The sequence below is a fragment of the Mus caroli genome, unplaced genomic scaffold (genome assembly GCF_978045245.1).
Source record: "Mus caroli unplaced genomic scaffold, Mus_caroli_1 scaffold_18, whole genome shotgun sequence".
NCBI classification, from domain to species: Eukaryota; Metazoa; Chordata; class Mammalia; order Rodentia; family Muridae; genus Mus; species Mus caroli.
The window spans coordinates 79,552,594-79,572,299 of record NW_028227273.1 but is presented as its reverse complement, the minus strand read 5'-3'; the positions used below and the strand labels follow the sequence as shown (position 1 = coordinate 79,572,299).

Sequence of the window (19,706 nt, the reverse complement as noted above, 5' to 3'; positions counted from 1 at the left end):
GGGGTAGACCAAAATGTCTTAAGACAGACAATGGACCTGCTTATACCTCAAATAAATTCAAACAATTCTGTGCACAAATGCAGGTGACCCATATCACTGGACTTCCTTATAACCCTCAAGGACAAGGCATCATTGAAAGAGCTCATCGAACGCTCAAATCCTATTTATTTAAACAGAAAGGGGGAGCGATAACAGAGTTGCCCCCTGGCCCAAGAGTGGCACTATCCATGGCACTCTTTACTCTAAATTTCTTAAACCTGGACGATGCAGGAAGGAGCGCTGCAGAGCGCCACTGCTCGGAACCAAAGAGACCAAAAGAATTGGTAAAATGGAAGGATGTGTTGACAAATCAATGGAAAGGCCCGGATCCTATCTTAATAAGATCCAGGGGAGCTGTTTGTGTCTTTCCACAGAGTGAACAAAATCCTTTTTGGATCCCGGAGCGGCTAACACGAAGTATAAACCAAGAAGATGATCATTCTCCTGACCTTTCTGTGGATAACCCTAGCGCCAACGATAAGGACACATGAGCTTCGATGGGGAATCATGTCAACCTTCCCACTTCCAATGCCGGTGATGTATAACGCCCAAGTTTTCCCTCGCTTGTTTACTACTGATAAAGAATTAGGCCTTCCGTTTTTGCCCTGGGATTCTCAAATAGAACGAGTAGTGGATAATAGAACTCACTACCTTCTGGGTAGCCTATGCTTTAGCATCAATGGGACGGTGCCCAGTTATATTGGGTTACATACTCAATCTATGTCAAATATTATTAATGGATGGACAAATGCTACACATTGGGGCGGGAATTTTACAGAATTATTTGGAACCTGGCCCCGGGCTAATTATTCTGAAGGTCTCAGACAACCAAAGTTGGCCCCGTTCTGCCATGCAAAGGAGGACTCGCATTCCCCTTTGCCTTGGTCAGGATGCCAATCTCGTATGGTGGGAAAAATTAGAGATTATTTTTCCATTTCCCCACCCTTATTAGATAACACAGGAAATGTTGTAAGCATCAATGAAGAAGAAAACTTGGGTTCTTCGGGGAGCCCTTTTGACCTTTGGATCTTGTGTGGCATTAATGGTAGTTGCACAGACTTGTCTCCTGTATCCATGCTTCTGGGAGGGAAGGTAGAGAAGGGAAGTCTGAGCTTCCCCTTAAATAAATCCAATATGCGTATGGCCCCCTTTTCTTTAGATTGTTAGTAATGCTTCCTTGCCAAGTAATTCCGATAAGCTTGATTGTATGATGCAACCATGTTATTATGTTCTGTGCTGGAATGCTTCTGAGTTCCCCTTGGCCCTGGTAGCACGCCTGCCCCGATTTGTGCCTGTTCCTGTGGAGGCCCCAAGTTCAATGGCATTATTCAGAGAAAGGAGAGATTTTGGAATTTCTGCCGTAATTGTGGGCATCATCGCAGCCACCGCTGTAACAGCATCGGTTACTGCTTCGGCCCTGACCCTTTCGGGCACGGTGCAGTCGGCTGCCACCATAAATAAATTGTCCTCTACGGTGACCACGGCCATGGAGGCTGGACATCTAGCTTATACCCAGATTCAAGGCAGGTTATTGCTAGTGAATCAACGCATAGATTTAGTCCAAGAGCAATTAGATGTTTTGTGGCAAGTTGCCCAATTAGGGTGCGAAAGAAGATTGCCAGGTCTTTGTGTGACCTCTGTACAGTATGACAATTTCACACGGGCTGCTAATCTTTCTAAAGCTTTATCCCAGCATTTGTTACAGAATTGGACAGTTGAATTTGACCAGACCCTGCGGGAACTCCGAACAGCGATATTACAAATCAACTCCACCCGCCTAGACCTGTCCCTCACCAAAGGCCTCGCCTCCTGGATTTCTTCAGCATTTTCTTATTTTAAAGAGTGGGTGGGGGTGGGAATGTTTGGAGCATTTTTCTGCCTCGGACTGGGCTTTATGCTTTGGCTAATTTGCAAAATTTATAGTAAAAACAAGAGAGAAAAAATTATGATAACTCAGGCACTCATGGCCTTAGAGCATGGAAGGTCAGCGGAAGTCTGGCTTGCGGCACTAAAACGGCAGTAGATGTTAGCAGCCGGTCGCCGGCCAGGCAGCTCTTGCACCCTCAGCATCTCTATGCGTCGCACGAGGATGAGTGCCCGGTTTGAGCAGCCCATGAGGGTTGTTGAGCTAAGCATCGCACAGAGAGATACCCCCGCTCTCTCTGGGAAGCATGCCGTCTTGAAAAGGGTTGCCTGTCCTGGTGTCCCTTCCTCAAGAAAAACGACAGAGAGATCGGTCAGGAGTATGTCGGGTCCCACCTAGAGCCTAGACAAGACCCCTGCACATATCTTTTGTTTTTAAATTATCTTTGGGGATTCGGCCTCTACTTCTGCCCTCCTTGAATGGGTGGCTGGCTTGCCTTTGTATAGAAAAGGGGGAGATGTGGGGCGCCACCCCACATCGTCGCCATTATAAGATGGCGCCGACATCGCCTGCCTCTGGAGATGAACAAGTGATCCGCGCATGTGCTGGCATTAACCGTTCATGGTGCCAGGTGCCCGCCTGACAACGTCACCTCGGGTGACAAGAATTTGGCCTATAGGGAATCGCCACGTCCGAGGCGAGAGAAATCTCCTATTTAAGGGAGGCGGTTTTCGGGCTTGGGGTCTCCGCCTTGAGAAGCTGATGCTCTCCCTCTCAAGACGCATTAAAGCTTGCTACAGAAGGATCCTGTTTGTGTGCCGCGTTGTTTCTTGCTGGCGGGAAAATTAGCGCGGGACACTGGACGGCATTCTTTGCGGGGCGTGTGGGGCATCCCCTGGGAAGTGTGTACAAGTCACTCAGAGCTGCCTGGACGGCATTCTTTGCGGGGCGTGTGGGGCATCCCCCTGGGAAGTGTGTACAAGTCACTCAGAGCTGCCTGGACAGCATTCTTTGCGGGGCGTGTGGGGTACCCCCTGGGAAGTGTGTACAAGTCACTCAGAGCTGCCTGGACGGCATTCTTTGCGGGGCGTGTGGGGTATCCCCTGGGAAGTGTGTACAAGTCACTCAGAGCTGCCTGGACGGCATTCTTTGCAGGGCGTGTGGGGTATCCCCTGGGAAGTGTGTACAAGTCACTCAGAGCTGCCTGGATGGCATTCTTTGCGGGGCGTGTGGGGCATCCCCCTGGGAAGTGTGTACAAGTCACTCAGAGCTGCCTGGATGGCATTCTTTGCGGGGCGTGTGGGGTATCCCCTGGGAAGTGTGTACAAGTCACTCAGAGCTGCCTGGATGGCATTCTTTGCAGGGCGTGTGGGGCATCCCCATGGGAAGTGTGTACAAGTCACTCAGAGCTGCCTGGATGGCATTCTTTGCAGGGCGTGTGGGGCATCCCCCTGGGAAGTTTGTACAAGTCACTCAGAGCTGCCTGGATGGCATTCTTTGCGGGGCGTGTGGGGTATCCCCTGGGAAGTGTGTACAAGTCACTCAGAGCTGCCTGGACGGCATTCTTTGCGGGGCGTGTGGGGCATCCCCTGGGAAGTGTGTACAAGTCACTCAGAGCTGCCTGGACGGCATTCTTTGCAGGGCGTGTGGGGCATCCCCTGGGAGTGTGTACAAGTCACTCAGAGCTGCCTGGACGGCATTCTTTGCAGGGCGTGTGGGGCATCCCCTGGGAAGTGTGTACAAGTCACTCAGAGCTGCCTGGACGGCATTCTTTGCGGGGCGTGTGGGGCATCCCCTGGGAAGTGTGTACAAGTCACTCAGAGCTGCCTGGACGGCATTCTTTGCAGGGCGTGTGGGGCATCCCCTGGGAAGTGTGTACAAGTCACTCAGAGCTGCCTGGATGGCATTCTTTGCAGGGCGTGTGGGGTATCCCCTGGGAAGTGTGTACAAGTCACTCAGAGCTGCCTGGATGGCATTCTTTGCAGGGCGTGTGGGGCATCCCCCTGGGAAGTGTGTACAAGTCACTCAGAGCTGCCTGGATGGCATTCTTTGCGGGGCGTGTGGGGTACCCCCTGGGAAGTGTGAACAAGTCACTCAGAGCTGCCTGGACGGCATTCTTTGCGGGGCGTGTGGGGCATCCCCCTGGGAAGTGTGTACAAGTCACTCAGAGCTGCCTGGATGGCATTCTTTGCGGGGCGTGTGGGGTACCCCCTGGGAAGTGTGTACAAGTCACTCAGAGCTGCCTGGATGGCATTCTTTGCGGGGCGTGTGGGGCATCCCCCTGGGAAGTGTGTACAAGTCACTCAGAGCTGCCTGGATGGCATTCTTTGCGGGGCGTGTGGGGTATCCCCCTGGGAAGTGTGTACAAGTCACTCAGAGCTGCCTGGATGGCATTCTTTGCAGGGCGTGTGGGGTATCCCCTGGGAAGTGTGTACAAGTCACTCAGAGCTGCCTGGACGGCATTCTTTGCAGGGCGTGTGGGGTATCCCCCTGGGAAGTGGACCGGTTTCTTAAATTCATCTTGATAGTTGTGTGGTCTCCCGGGCCAGCTGGCAGGACATATACAGTGGAAAAACAACACAGAGACCTTGTCTTTAGCAAGGTGTAAGGCAACCCCTGACTGACAGTCAAGGTTCTCATATGATGTCCACACTCACTGTGCTACTAACACACTCAGGGATGATCACACACATGAATACACACACACACACACACACACACACACTTGTACAAACATAAATTGTGGCAAACTTGTTTTGATTACATAAGATACTACAATATAAATAAATACTACAATATAAAACAAAAATACTCACCATTTTGTCCTCAGATATAAATATTGCTTTAAATACCTTCAAAAACAATAGTGTGATATAAAATTCCACTAGAAACAGACATGTGGCTGATTAAAATCCAAAAGAGCAAGAGAAGGAAGACAAATGGGAACATATCAAGGAAACGCTACTTCAGAGCAGCTGATCCAAGACATAGCAGCACTAAATAAAGGTTCTGCTACTGTATGCCATAGGAAAATTTCAAAATAGCATTAATTCAAATACTGATTATTTTATATTCACACTAAAAACTTTTCTGAATAGGAAATCACAGTTACCTGCAAGATACTTCAGTGAGAAGAAGCAAGGGTAGCCCTAGGCATGGTTGGACGGTAACGAACAAGGTAATTCTCGTGTTCAGGTAATATACAGACAGCACCATTCAGACTGAATCAATGGTAATTATAACATGAAAAATCAGGAGGAGTTTTCAAAAAGAGAAATGCTATTATTATAAACATTTTCAGGCAGGCATTAAAGAGTCAGAGCCCCCATGTCACTGTGGTGCGATGTAATGTGTGCTTACAGCTAAGGTTAGGTGTTTACAAGCTGGCACGTGGCAACGTAGGGACTGTGCTCATAAAATCTGAACCAATCCGCAGAAATAGCTTAGGTGGCAGACCGAGAGCTCCAGAGAGGGTGACACAAGACTAAAACTAGGGCTGGTCCTCAGGAAGACAAACAGGAACAGCTCAGAGACGAGGCTAGGGAGGCTCTGAGGTGCAGTTATCACTGGATGAAGGAGCTGGCTAGAGGCGACAGGTGATGGGCACAGCTTAGAGTGCTCATTTGAAATGTCACAAGAATCCAGCACTGGGACTCTGATGTGTGGCAAGAGAAATGGGATGAACATCAATTTTGACCTCACAGGTGCAGTGTCCTTGAAGGCATCCCTGGGCGCCTGCTACAAACAGTACCACTTATTTTTATCTGCAGCCACTGGAGAACGACCAGTGTAAGCTTGGGCCAACCCTAACCTAGCAGTTCAGCCAGACTCAAAGCTTACAGGGGAGATTGCAGGGAAGCCAGAACATAACAGGACTGCCGCACAACCGGTCCATGGTAGAGTTTATCTAGGGTAGATGAGGGGATGGGGCCATTCTTTAGTGGCTATCAGAAAAGCTCTGCATGACTTCCTTCAAACATCTTCTTTTCCTATTTTCTTATCAATTCACAACCCATATATCATCCCTTCTAGAAAAGCCACTTATTTCCTGTTTCCAGTCATACTTGTTGCTTAACACAAAGGATAATATATTCAAAGGTTCTGGACATACTCCAGGGAGTTTCCGAGAAAGCTCACATTTGCATTTGTTGAGACAAAAGAGGAAGCCTGCAAAAAGTAGTCTTTTCTGAAATGCAACCCAGTAAGTGGCCAGTCAGAAACTGTGGAAACAATGGTCTCTCAGTCACACAGGGTCAGCACCAAAGGTGTTCACCCTGGGGTCTAATCGCCTGGCTGTCTTACTTGGAGTTACTACTGCTGTGATCACACACCATGACCAAAAGCACTTTGGAGAGAAAGGGGTTGATTTTGTTCACAGTTCATTATCACAAGCAGGGAGGGCACAAACCTACTCGGAACAGGAACCTGGAGACAGGAGCTGATGCAGAAGCCACAGAGGGGTGCTGCTCACTGGCTTGCTCATCATGGCTTTGCTCGGCCTGCATTCTTATAGAACCCAGGACCACCAGCTCAAGGGTGGGCACCACCTGCAATGGGCTGGGTCCTTCCCTATCAGTCACTAATTAAGAAAATGTCTTATGGTTGGACATTATGAAGGTATTTTCTTAATTGAGGTTTCCTCCTTTTGTATAATTCTAGCTTGTGTCAAGTAACCAATGAGTTAGCCCTGTCTCCGAACGGTTCCCCCATTTCTCCCAATAGTGCATCCATCTGGGAACAAGTATTAAAAACACTATCTTACAGAGATACTTCAGATTCAAACCTTAAAAATACTAACATAAAACTTACGATATTTGAACAAAATAGGGTAAGAACTAGGTAGCCATTACCTACTTCAAAGTTGAAATGGTATTTAAGTATTTGGAGTTGGCACTAACACAGTGACTGACATGGTGTCTGAGTGTTTATGGGGACACCGACACAGTGATTGACAAGGTGTCTGAGTGTGAGGGCACTGTCACAGTTATTGACAAGGTGTCTGTGTGTTTGTGGGGGCACTGACATAGTAGTATAAATGTGCATTTTACTTTCCCTTAACACCTTTCATCTAGCACTTACACTCATCAGCGTCTCTTCTTTGGTCCTATTAGAGAAAATCAGAGCAGTGGTCCTTAACAGCAGTCTCAAGGGGTGAAACTAGTCATCACAGGATGGGGGTGGGGGTGGGGCAGAACCTTAGGCACAATAATCACTGGGAGAGGTGGAGTCCCAGTTCTGCTGTGCTGGCTTCTATGGCTCAACTTGAAACTCCTTTTATAAACAGCTGGGAGAAAGAATGAGGCCTCACACCCCAAGGGGCTAGGAGCCCAAATGGCTACCATAAATTGTCACCTACTCATCTGAGAGAATTTTCTACCAAAAGGAAAAAAAAAAACTCTAAAGTAAATGGATCGATAGTTCTCACCCTCTCTGGTGCTGGAAGCTCCCATGAGCTCTGAGAATAGGGCATCGGAAAGCTAACCCCACAGCAAAGTCAGGAATAAGGAGGGAACTTATGCAGAAGAAGTAAACCAAAGTAAGTTGACTCTAGAGTATGAATATACTTTGGTTGGTAATACAAAGGAATAAAAACAAAAGAGAAAAGAACAGAGGGAGTGAAGGCAGAGTTTTAGGACCATTCCTTTTTTTGAAGAACACATTCAAACGAGGCGTTTCTACAGGTCAAATTGTGGTCAGGCAAATAGTTCAATTTCCAAGTAGCTTAGTTTCACCACAATACTGAAAATGGGCTTCTGGAGGGCCTGTCACTTGTGGCCTATGTGCTCGCCAAGACCCACAAATGTCTGCACCTGTATGTACACTTTATCTTTTCTCCATTTAACCACCTGTCACACAGGGAAGGCCAGCCCCCTCCCAGAGCAGGCTTGGAATGCTGAGTAGTTTCTTTAAACTGGGTGAAAAAGAATGAGGCCCACATCTGCAAAGAAAGCCTTTCAAGGGAATAGGAAAAATGAACAAAATTTGCTTATTCCAGAAGGTTTGAGCCAAATCCCTCTGTGGCCAGGCTTGGGACCTCAACCACATTCTTGCTTTGATGTCTTCAAACACATGGATGTGCCAATGTTGAGCAAATCCATGACATATTCCCCAGAATATGAATCACTTTATCTTTCAAATACCAAAAGGAATAATAAGTACCATCTAATTGGAGACTGAGAAGACTAGACTGAGTATGGCTCAGCCATCTTCTACCCCTGAGTTGTGCTCATCCTGAAGAGACCAATGTGGGACATCCGGGTGAACACCATAGGGCCATGGCATCCTTGCCACCCTGAACCTTCAAGTGCAACTGCCACTGTGGCAGTCAGGAAGCAAAAGACTACAGAGTGCAGAATAAGATGAGCTAGCTACTATAGTGCTCAGTGCTACTTCATGCCCCACCCTTTCTTCCCTTTCCATCTCTACCCTCACCCTAAGGTACAGTCATGAAAGAGGCACTGGCTCATCTTTATTGAAGAGTATCATTTCCATTGTTCCTGAGGGTTTGCTTGAGAGGAAGGACTCTCAGATGAGGGTCAGTCCTACAGAAGAGGAGAGCAGCAAGGGCCTCCTATGGAAACTGCCCATCCACTTCAATAGCTAAGCCATGGATTCTTTCTCTCCTTTCTTCTCATATTCTTACCAGCACAATGGCCATCACTCAGCCACAAATAGCTGAAGTTTCCCGTCTAAGGTGGCTGTGACAAGCTGGAATAAAAAGTAGAGCACTGTATTAATTATCCTTCATTTATTGAGTAACCAATGAGAAAAGCTACGAAGTTTACACAATATTTGTAATGTTCAGGTCAAAGAGCAAAATCTATTAAATCAGTAAAGTCTGCTGCAATTGTGATTCCTGCACTCCCATCAGTCCAGCACACACAGGGTAATACCTGCACTACAATAGTCCAACATATGTTCTACTGATGCTTTAGTAGCTGAGATACTTAGACCTTAGAAGCATTCTGAGGTTAAGGGTAGCCAGGGAGAAGGGCAAAATGCACCTGCATGTCTTAGGACAGGAAAGAAGAGAATCAGAGAGAATATTTAAAGAAAGACTTAATTATATATATATATATAAATGTCATGAAAATAAACATCTGTGTTCAATGAGCTCCCAAGATAAACTAAAGGAGCTCCCTCCCCATCCATGATGTAGGTAATATCTCAGAGCCAAACCATGCTGAACCATAGAGACAGCAGGAAAAAAGGTAGCTAATCACCAAACTATGGTGGTTGACAGACTAAAAGAAAAGGTGACTGTCAACCAAGCATCCTGTGTACAGTGAATACACTTGAGTCATGATTGACACTGCCCCAGGTAAGCAAAGACCAAGGAAGTTCATTACACTAGACCCAAGTGTCCAAGTAAGAAAGGTTGGACGGTGCCCTACAAGTAAAGTGAAAGGACTTTAAACATGAACTCAAAGCTACATGAGGATAAAGCTCTCAATAAAGGCAGAGATATGAGTAACTATTTAGATTAACCTTACTGTATTAGAACTCTGTAACTTACTATGTGTATGGGTATTTTTGCCTACATATTTGTCTATGCTCCATGTGCATCCAGTGCCATGGAAGCCAGGAGAGGGTGTCAGATTGCCTGGACTGGATGGTTGTGAGTCATTATGTAGATGCTGGGAATTGATGCAGGTCCTCTGAAAGAGTAATCGGAATTCTTAACCACTGAGCCATTTCTTCAGGCCCTCAGTAACTATTTTTAATGGACAAATACATTAGTAAATGATTATTAATGTCAAAAATTAATATTGTAACTTAGATTTATAACTACATTTTCATACATTTATTTAAGAAGCAAATACATTTTAAAGTTATTATTTTGGCTTATATTTTGATTAGCACATTATATAGTGATTGTAATCTTTAATTTTAATAACTGAAAGAAGGCCAGAAAGATGTCTCAGCTTTAGAGGCACTTTCTGCCCAAGCTTGGCAACCTGAGTTTGCACCCCTATTAAAAAATGGGGTACAGAGCTAAACAAAAAATTCTCAACTGAGGAATAACAAATGTCTGAGAAGCACCTAAAGAAATGTTCAACATCCTTTGTCATCAAGGAAATGCAAATCAAAACCACCCTGAGATTCCCATTCATTCTTATGTCTAGTTTACTCTCACCCTTCTGTGTATCTCTGTCCTTTCTTAATTAGAGCCTCTTATTCCCATGTCACTGATCAGGTCATTTTTCCTTCTAGTCTGTTCTCTATTGCTCCTCCTCTACCACATCCCCAGAAATGACCCCTTTTAACTTTGTTGGTTTCTGCAGTTACTCCAGGGTATGTACTCATATCTGAAGATTTGGGGCTAAGAGTCACAGATGAGAGAAAATGTGTGACGTTTGTATTTCAGGGTCTGGATCATCTCACTCAATATGATGTTTTAGTTCCATCTTGTTACCTGAAAAGCTAGCTACTTCATTTTCTTTACAGCTGACTAGTATTCAATAATTTATATGTACTACATTATCACTATTAACCAGTTAAAGAGCACTTAGGCTGTTTCTATTGTTTAGCTATTGAGAATTGGGCAGCAATGAACATGGCTGAGCGAGTATCAGCTAAGTGGGCATATGCCAAGAAATGAACTATTTGAGTTATATGATAGATTTTTAACGTTTGAAAATTATTTTACCACATGCTGTTTAGAATTTCTTATCTGCTGTTTTGTTGTTCTTTTCCATTCTGACTTGAGTAAGACAAGATCTCAAAATTGTTTTATGTATGTATTTCTAGTTATGATTAATGTCCTTTGAGATATGTCTTGGGATTGTTTCTTAAGAATTCTGTTCCAGTCCAAGACCCATGTCTTGAATGGGTCATTACTTGTTGTTTCTCACTGAGTTCTTTAAATACTATGGATATTACTCCTCTGCCAGTCCATAGCTGGTAAAGCTTCAATTCCACACTGTGGGCTTCCTCTTCATCTAGTTCAGTGCTGTAGCTCTGCAGAGCTTTTCAGGTTTACAATGTTCCATTTGGAAGCTACTAGTTTTCATCCTTGGGAAAGTGAATTCTTATTTTCCTACATCAATTCCTTGTAGGGCTCTGCCCATGTTTTCTTCCAGCAGTTTAGTGTTTCAGGTTTCATGCTTAGTCTCTAATCCATTTGAGGTTAGTTTTGTTACGATGATAGATAGGAGATAATTTTATTCTTCTGCATGTGGACATACAGTTTTCCCAGCACCATTTGTTGAAGATGCTCTTTTCTCCAGTTTATGGGTTTGGGGTGACATCCTTGTTAAATATAAAATAAATGATATTACATGGACTCATGTTTGGGTTTTTAGTTTTTATTACTATTGTCTGGTGTGTACATACCTGTTTTGTGCCAATACCATTTGTTTTATTAATGTGGCTTTATAATATATCTAAAGAACTGGAATTGTACTCATTCCTGCATATTTTTTTGTTTAGGATACTTTTGGTTATATTGGGGTCTTTTGTGGTTCCATATGAATTTTAGATTACTGTTTTCTAATTTTGTAAATGAAATGGTGATTTTGATTGGGATTGCATTGAATCTATAAATAGCTTTTAGTAAAATGACCATTTTCACAATGTAATTCTAACAATTCATGAGCATGAGATACTTTTTTCATTTCTTAGTGTTTTTCTTTATCTTTTTCTTCAGAGGTTTTCATTGTGGAGGTTATTCATTTCTTTGGTTAACTTCATTCCTAAAACATTTTCTTTTCTTTGAGGCTATTGTGAATAAAATTGTATCCATAATATCTTTCTCTGTACATGTGTTGTTGGTGTATTAAAAGGCCAACTATTTGTACAAGTTGGTTCTATATCTTGCCACATTGCTGAATTTGCTTATTGTTTGTAGAAATTTTCTGGTAGAAACTTTAGAATCCCTAATGTAAAGTGTCATGTCATCAGCAAACAGGGATAGTTTGACTTCTTTCTCTATTTGTATCCTTTTATTATGTTGAGCTATGTTCCCTCTACCCCTACTCTATCCTGAACTTTTATCATAAAGGCATGTTGGATTTTGTCAAAGGCCTTTTCTGTGTCTATTGAGATGATCATGTGATTTTTATCCTTAAGCCCTTTTATGTGATACATTAACATTTATTGACTTACTTATATCGAATCACTGTGGCATTCAAATATATAGCCAACTTGTTCATAGTGTATAATCTTTTTGATGTACATCTATATAGTATCCATATATATTCCTAAGAATTTCAATATATATTCTTGAGAATTTCTTCATAAATGTTCATCAGGAATATTGTTCTGTAGTTTCCTTTTTTGTTGCTATGTCTTTACCTCGTTGGGATATTAGAGTGATACTAGCTTTGTAGAAGGAGTTAGGAAGTACTCCTTATGTTTCTGTCTTTTAAAAAATTTTAAGAATGGTTGCTGTAATCTTTGAATGTCTGGTAGAATTCTGCTGTAAATCCTCTGGACCTAGCCCCACCCCTTTTTTTAAATCTGTAAAGCTTTTTATTATTATTTCAATTGCATTTTTTATGTGTCAGTTTTGGTTTTTTAATTTATTCTTGGTTTAATTTTGGTGGTTTTGTTCAATCTAGAAATCCATCCATTATGTATGTTTGTCTTCCAGGTTAATAGAATACATGTTTTTAACATATCACCTTCTAATATTCTGAATTCCTTTAGTGTCTGTTGTAAAGTTTCCTTGTCTATTTCTGAGTCTGCTAATTGGGTTTTGTTTCTTTTGGACAGTTGGACAAAGAGACTGCCAATCTTGTCTATCTTCTCAAAGAGCTAGCTATCTTCAGACTTAGTTTTTTGTGTTTTCTTTGTTTCTATTTCATTGATGTCAGCTCTGATTTTTACTATTTCTTGCCATTTACTGGGTTTGGACCTGGTCTGTTCTTATTTTTCCAACTTTTAAAATTGCATCATTAAGTCACTTCTGTGTGGACTGACTTAGAGTTAAACACTTCCCTCAGAGGACTACTTTCTATGTGTCCCACAAGTTTTGTTGTGCTACGTTTTTTGTTTTCATTTAGTTCCAGAACTTTTTTTATTTCTTTCTTGATTTCCTCTCTGACACGTTACTCATTGAGTAATGAGTTGATTGATCTCCATGAGTTTTGTAATTACTAGAGATTTGGTTGCTGTCAATTTTATGTTTTATTGTATTGTGATCAGATAGTATAACAAGGAGTTATTTCAAACTTTTTGAATTTTTAAAGATTTGGGTTTTATCCCAGTATGTGGTCTATTTTAAAAGTTTCCATGTGGTGATGAGTATAAAGTGTATTCTTTGTTGTTTGGCTGGGATATTCTGTAGATAACTATCAAGTCCCTTTGATTTATGATATCAATTAATTCTAATATTTCTGTTTATTTTTGTCTAGAAGGCCTGTATATTGAAGGATGTGAGACAACAAAATAGCATAATATTGTTAATCTGTGTATTTAATTCCAGTAGTAGATTTTTTTTCTAAGAAATTGGGTGCCCAGAGTTCAGTGCAAGTATGTTTGGAATAGTAATATCTTCTTAGCTAACTGTTCCCTTAACTAGACTGAAGTATCCCTCCTTATGTCTTCTGTTTAGTTTTGGTTTGAAGTTTATTTTGTCAGATATTGGAACAGTGACACCTACTTACTTTTGATCCCATGTGACTAGAGTATTTTTGTCCATCCTTTTACTATATAACAGTACCTATCTTGAAAAATACAGACATGTTTCTTATAGACAGCAGATAGATGTATTCTATTTAGTCTGTCTGTATCTTTTGAAGAATTGCAGCCATTGATACTTCAAAGTTATTATTGAAATGTGTGAGTTAATTGTAGCCATTATGTTTAGCTTTGGTATTATTGTTTGTATTCTCAGTGGAACTTTTGTGTTTAAATAATTATGGCATCATATTTCTCTCCATGGTCTCTCTGCTGAACTCATTCCTCTCTTCAGTCTGAAGTAATGCTTCCTGTATTTTTCTTAGTGTGTTGGATATACATTTTTAGGCTGTTTATGTCATAAATTTATCTTTCCCCATCAATCGTGGCAGATAGTTTTGCTAGATATACTATTTTAAGTTGGCTGTAATAGATGTTCAGGCCTTGAAATACATTGCTCCACAGTCATTCTGTCATTCAAAGTTTCCATTGGGAAATCAGCCATTATTCTGATGCATTTTCCTTTATATGCAATGGGGTTTTTTTTCTTCTGACTGTCAAAACACTTTGTTATGTATACTTAGTAATTTAGCTATGGTACGCTGTGGGATTTTCTTTTCTGGTTTTGTCTGTTTAGTGTTCTGTGTGCTTATTGAATCTGTATGGATTCCTTATTTGGGAGTTTTCTTCTATGATCTTGTTGAAGATCTGGTTTATGTCCTTGGTTTTGGTTTCTTCTTCTTCCTCTGTGCCTATATTTTGAGGTTTGGATTTTTTTTTCACAATGTCCCACATTTATCCTGTATGTACCTTCCCTATATTTTTGAAAATTCTTCATATTCCTTGTTTACTGAATGCCAGAACAGGGTCCAGGAATGAAATCATGTAAGACAAATTCTAAGTGCTTGTGAGAACTCCAAGCAAACAAGACAAGAATCTTGTGAGCTGTTTCTTTAAAACATAAAGTTGTCCTTAGAATATTTTTCCATGCTCCTCCCAGATATAGCAGATAAGCATGAGTTACTTCAGAGTACTCATTTTTGTTGGCTATTGCATGGGACTTTAGCATGCCTCATTTATCAGCTCCATTCTCCCAGGTCCCACTTCCTCTAGAGTGGTGACAACTGAGGATCATGACTGGACCCAATAGAAGACTGATGTAAAAAATATATTTAAAAAGGTATTATTGCCAGGCTAAGCACACATAGTCCTGAAATAATGCACTGATACTGACAGAACAGAGTTTGGCCTCATGTCCACACTGTTCTGGAGGAAGAAATTAATTCTAATTTTAAAGGCCATAAAATATATCTGATTTCATTTTGGAATAAAGCTTCACTTATTTTCAAACTTCAAAATGTTATACTCATTCATTTGTGTCACATTTGAACCTCATCTTTAGCAGATTTTATCAGAGAAAACTATATTAAACTGCACAGAGTCTGGGTTTTAAAAAACAGAAACTGTTGGGCCAGTTACCTGAGCAGACCTTGAGCACAAACTCTACAGCCAGTCCCACAACACCCAGAGGAAGATCCACTCCTAGGCACTCTAACGTGCCCAGGATCATAGGATCAGAGGTGAGTAGGACACAACATCTGCCCCAACACCGGAAGTAACTGAAACCAACAGGATCTAGGCACCCAGGAACTGCACCCAACCAGTGGCACGGGTTCCTTCTGGTCTGGGCCAGTACCTTGAGCAGACTTTGGGCACAAACTCTGCTGCCAGTCCCACAACACCCAAATGAAGCTCCACTCCCAAGCACTCTAATATGCCCAAGACCACAGGATCACAGGATCACAGGATTCCAAGAGCTTGGTCACACAAGGATCTCAGGGTCCCAGAGGCAGCTTGACTCCTAGGAGCTCTGACATACCCAGGATCTCAGGATCCCAGAACCCCAGAATCCCAGGATCACAGAGACAGCTGAACTCTGAGGAGTTCTGACACAACCAGGATCACAGGAAGGACAGGCTCCAGTCAGATACAGTTAGGGCAGGTAGCACTAGAGATAATCAGACGGCAGGAGGCAAACATAAGAACAGAAGCAACAGAAACCAAGGTTACTTGGCATCATCAGAACTCAATTCCCCCACCTTAGTAAGTCCAGGATACACTAACACACGGGAAAAGCAAGATTCAGATCTAAAAATCACTTCTCATGATGATGATAGAGGACTTTAAGAAGGACATAAATAACTCCCTTAAAGAAATACAAGAGAACACAGGTAAACAGCTAGAAGTCCTTAAAGAGGAAACACAAAAATCCCTTAAAGAATTACAGGAAAACACAATCAAACAGGCAAAGGAAATGAACAAAACCATCCAGGATCTAAAAATGGAAATAGAAACAATAAAGAAATCACAAAGGGAGACAACCCTGGAGATAGAAAACCTAGGAAAGAGATCAGGAGTCATAGATGCAAGCATCACTAACAAAATACAAGACATAGAAGAATCTCAGATGCAGAAGATACCATAGAAAACATTAACACAACAGTCAAAGAAAATGCAAAAAGCAAAAAGCTCCTAACCCAAAACATCCAGGAAATTCAGGACACAATGAGAAGACCAAACCTAAGGATAATAGGTATAGAAGAGAGTGAATATTCCTAACTTAAAGGGTCAGTCAATATCTTCAACAAAATTATAGATGAAAACTTCCCCTAACCTAAAGAAAGAAATGTCCATGAACATACAAGAAGCCTACAGAAGTCCAAGTAGGCTGGACCAGAAAAGAAATTCCTCTCCTCACATAATAATCAAAACACCAAATGCACTAAACAAAGATAGAATATTAAAAGCAGTAAGGGAAACAAGTCAAGTAACATATAAAGCAGACCTATCAGAATTACACCAGACTTCTCACCAGAGACTATGAAATCTAGAAGATCCTGGGCAAATGTCATACAGACCCAAAGAGAACACAAATGCCAGCCCAGGCTACTATACCCTTCAAAACTCTCAATTACCATAGAGGGAGAAACCATGATCTTCCATGACAAAACCAAATTTACACAGTATCTTTCCATAAGTCCAGCCCTACAAAGGATAATAGATGGAAAATACCAACACAAGGAGGGAAACTACACTCTAGAAAAAGCAAGAAAGTAATCTTTCAACAAACCCAAAAGAAGATAGCCATACAAACATAATTCCACCTCTAACAACAAAAAGAACAGGAAGTAACAATCACTTTTCCTTAATATCTCTTAACATCAATAGACTCAATTCCTGAATAAAAAGATATAGACTAACAGACTGGATATGTAAACAGTATCCAGAATTCTGCACCTCAGTGACAAAGACAGACACTACCTCAGAGTAAAAGGTTGGAAAACAATTTTCCAAGCAAATGGTTCCAAGACACAAGCTGCAGAAGCCATTCTAATATCGAATAAAATCAACTTTCAAGCAAAAGTAATCAAAAAAGATAACGAAGGACACTTCATACTGGTCAAAGGAAATATCTTCTAAGATGAACTCTCAATTCTGAACAACTATGCTACAAATGCAAGGGCAGCCACATTCATCAAAGAAACTTTACTAAAGCTCAAAGCACACATCGCACCCCACACAATAATAGTGGGAGACATCAACACCCTACTCTCAGCAATGGACAGATCATGGAAAAACAAACTAAACAGAGACACAGTGAAGCTAACAGAAGTTATGAACCAAATGGATCTAACAGATATTTATAGAACATTTCATCCTAAAGCAAAAGAATATACCTTCTTCTTAGAACCTCAGGGTACCTTCTCCAAAACTGTCCATATAATTGGTCACAAAATAGGCCTCAACAGATACAAGAAGATTAAAATAATCCCATGCATCCTATCATATCACCATGGACTAAGGCTGGTCTTCAATAACAACAAAAACAATGAAAAACACACATACGCATGGAAGCTGAGCAATGTTCTACTCAATGATAACTTGATCAAGGAAAAAATAGAGAAAGAAATTAAAGACTTTCTAGAATTTAATGGAAATGAGGCTACATCATACCAAAACTTATGGGGCACAATGAAAGCCATCCTAAAAGAAAAAAACTCATCGCTCTAAGTGCCTCCAAAAAGAAACTGAAGAGAACTTACACTAGCAGCTTGACAGCACACCTGAAAGCTCTAGAATAAAAAGAAGCAAATACACCCAAGAGGAGTAGACAACAGGAAATAATCAAACTCAGGGTTGAAATCAACCAAATAGAATAAAAAAGAGTATATAAAGAGTCAACCAAACCAGGAGCTGGTTCTTTGAGAAAATCAACAAGATAGTAAACCCTTAGCCAGATTAACCAGAGGGCACAGAGACAGTATCCAAATTAACAAAACCCAAAATGAAAAGGGAGACATAACAATGAAATATATCTTAAAATAATTATTTTCTTTGGTGAGTATTAACAGTTGAAAATATTAAAATCATGTTCTACAAACATCATGGATATGTTATTGATAATTTTTCTCACTGTGCTTGAAATTAGCATTTTCTTTATTTTTTAATATTTTTTTATTACGTATTTTCCTCAATTACATTTCCAATGCTATCCCAAAAGTCCCCCATACCCTCCCCCCCACTCCCCTATCCACCCATTCCCACTTTTTGGCCCTGGCGTTCCCCTGTACTGGGGCATATAAAGTTTGCATGTCCAATGGGCCTCTCTTTCCACTGATGGCCGACTAGGCCATCTTTTGATACATATGCAGCTGGAGTCAAGAGCTCCGGGGTACTGGTTAGTTCATAATGTTGTTGCATCTACAGAGTTGCAGATCTCCCTAGCTCCTTGGATACGTTCTCTAGCTCCTCCACTGGGGGCCCTGTGATCCATCCAATAACTGACTGTGAGCATCCACTTCTGTGTTTGCTAGGCCCCAGCCTAGTCTCACGAGAGACAGCTATATCAGGGTCCTTTCAGCAAACACTTGCTAGTGTATGCAATGGTGTCATCGTTTGGAGGCTAATTATGGGATGGATCCCTGGATATGGCAGTCTCAAGATGGTCCATCCCTTTGTCTCAGCTCCAAACTTTGTCTCTGTAACTCCTTCCATGGGTGAGTGTTCCCAATTCTAAGAAGGGGCAAAGTGTCCATACTTTGGTCTTTGTTCTTCTTCACTTTCAGGTGTTTTGCAAATTGTATCTTATATCTATCTCGGGTATACTAAGTTTCTGGACTAATATCCACTTATCAGTGAGTACATATCATTTGAGTTCTTTTGTGATTGTGTTACCTCACTCAGGATGATGCCCTCCAGGTCCAACCATTTGCCTAGCATTTTCTTAATGTTTAACTTCAAAGAGTTTTTCCTACTTTGAAATTTTTAAAATATTCTTACTGATAAAATCATTTCTCTCCTAGAAACACTGATAATCTTTTGTAAGTAAATTTAGACAATGTACACTGATAAATAATGCGTTTTAAATACTCTTACTATGTCACATGGTATCATATAGAGGCTTTTGAATATATTTCTTAATGACTCATTTTTAATATTTTATTCTTTACTATGCTTAATTCCCAAATAATAGTTTGTATGCTTTGAAACAAATTAGTGTTTAATTTTAGATATAGGATCCTCAGTTATGGATAATATTAAATATTTATTAATGATAGCTTTAGGGTATGAAAGGATATGAATATAAAAGTTGAACACATTTTCTATGTATTATCTGATTGTCAAAATACTCAATACATTTAATGTATTAAATGCACTTAATAAAAAAATTAAGAAAGATAAAAAAAAGAAAGAAAAACTGAAAAAAAAATAGAAGCCAATGAGACAGACTGAGTATTTTTCAAATGGTTGTGGCATTTCTATCTCCAAACTCTTGAGCCATTGAGAAAAGGAGGAAGGCAATAAAGAACATGCAGAAACACTCAGGGATCCACATCTCAGGTTATTTCTGAATCCAAGGATTCAGAAAAAAAAATTCAACCCCGCCCTCATCCTGTTCTTAATTCAAACATGACACCCAGATCTTTAGGTCCTGTTGTCTGTGTGTAAGAGCAAACACCCACAGGTTTATAGTAGATAAGGGGGAAATAGGACTTTTTCCCAGAGACAATCACATCCATCCTCTTTAATAAAAGAATAATACATAACAATTAGAAGAGACTTTAGCTGTTTAATGAGTTTAAGGTCCAGATCATTTAGGAGCTAAATACTTGCTTTGGCT

At 41.2% G+C, this 19,706-nt stretch overlaps 1 protein-coding gene across 4 annotated transcripts in view; it reads right to left on the bottom strand.

The window, feature by feature from the left end:
- Positions 1-19,706, bottom strand: part of Wdr27 (WD repeat domain 27) — a 138,794-nt gene that overhangs the window by 6,695 nt on the left and 112,393 nt on the right. For 2 of the 4 annotated variants that reach the window (XR_015045930.1, XM_021186481.3), the window contains exon 25: positions 8,368-8,611. The exons of the other annotated variants lie outside the window; for them this stretch is intronic. Coding sequence is in view for 1 of the 2 variants with exons in the window: in XM_021186481.3 (XP_021042140.1) it covers positions 8,561-8,611 (51 nt within the window). In the remaining variant the exon portion in view is untranslated. Of the gene's footprint in view, positions 1-8,367; positions 8,612-19,706 lie in introns of those variants that run through there. 4 annotated transcript variants of the gene reach the window in all.